General features: G+C 45.0%; 1 protein-coding gene across 1 annotated transcript in view; it reads right to left on the bottom strand.

Moving 5' to 3' along the window:
• LOC119582078 (potassium voltage-gated channel protein Shaker-like) overlaps nucleotides 1-626 on the bottom strand; it is a gene marked incomplete at its 5' end in the record, with an annotated part of 55,543 nt that overhangs the window by 42,557 nt on the left and 12,360 nt on the right. Inside the window, 1 exon segment of the mRNA XM_037930325.1 lies at nucleotides 324-589. Within this exon segment, the coding sequence (XP_037786253.1) occupies nucleotides 324-589 (266 nt within the window).

Consider the following 626-nt stretch of genomic DNA (forward strand, 5'->3'; position numbering starts at 1 on the left):
GTAAGATTAACAGCCCAGAGAAAATAAATAAATGAATTAATGGAATATCAACATCACTACTGTTCTATAGAGGAAATAAATCAAGGAAATAAGATAACAAGGTCATGAAATAAATCAGTTAATAGGATCGACAACCCCTCCTGCACTATAGAGGAAGTAAATTCGGAAACTAAGAAGAATAAACAAAAGAACAATAGGATCAACAACCCTTCCCGATCCCTTATAGAGGATATAACTCTGGAATTTAAGAAACAAAAAAACAAAAGAACAATAGGATCAACAATTCCCCCGCAGCCCTTATAGAGGAATCCGATCCCCCTCACCTGAATTTGTTGATGGCCACCTCGCCGAGCTCGTAGAATTTGATCTCCTCCGCAAATACATCAAGAGGCACATTGACGGGTCGTCTGAGTCTCCCGCCGCTCTGGTAGTAATAAAGGATGGCGTCGAAACTGGGCCGGTTACGGTCGAAAAAGTACTCATTTCGAAGAGGATCGAAGTATCTTATTCTCCGAGAGGGATCCCCCAGCAGCGTCTCCGGAAACTGGTGGAGCGTTCGGAGCTGCGTCTCGAACCGGAGACCGCTGACCTGCAACGGCGAGAAGGGGGGTGAGAAGAGCGCGCTT

Source organism: Penaeus monodon, chromosome 15 (assembly GCF_015228065.2).
Source record: "Penaeus monodon isolate SGIC_2016 chromosome 15, NSTDA_Pmon_1, whole genome shotgun sequence".
In the NCBI taxonomy this organism is placed as follows: domain Eukaryota; kingdom Metazoa; phylum Arthropoda; class Malacostraca; order Decapoda; family Penaeidae; genus Penaeus; species Penaeus monodon.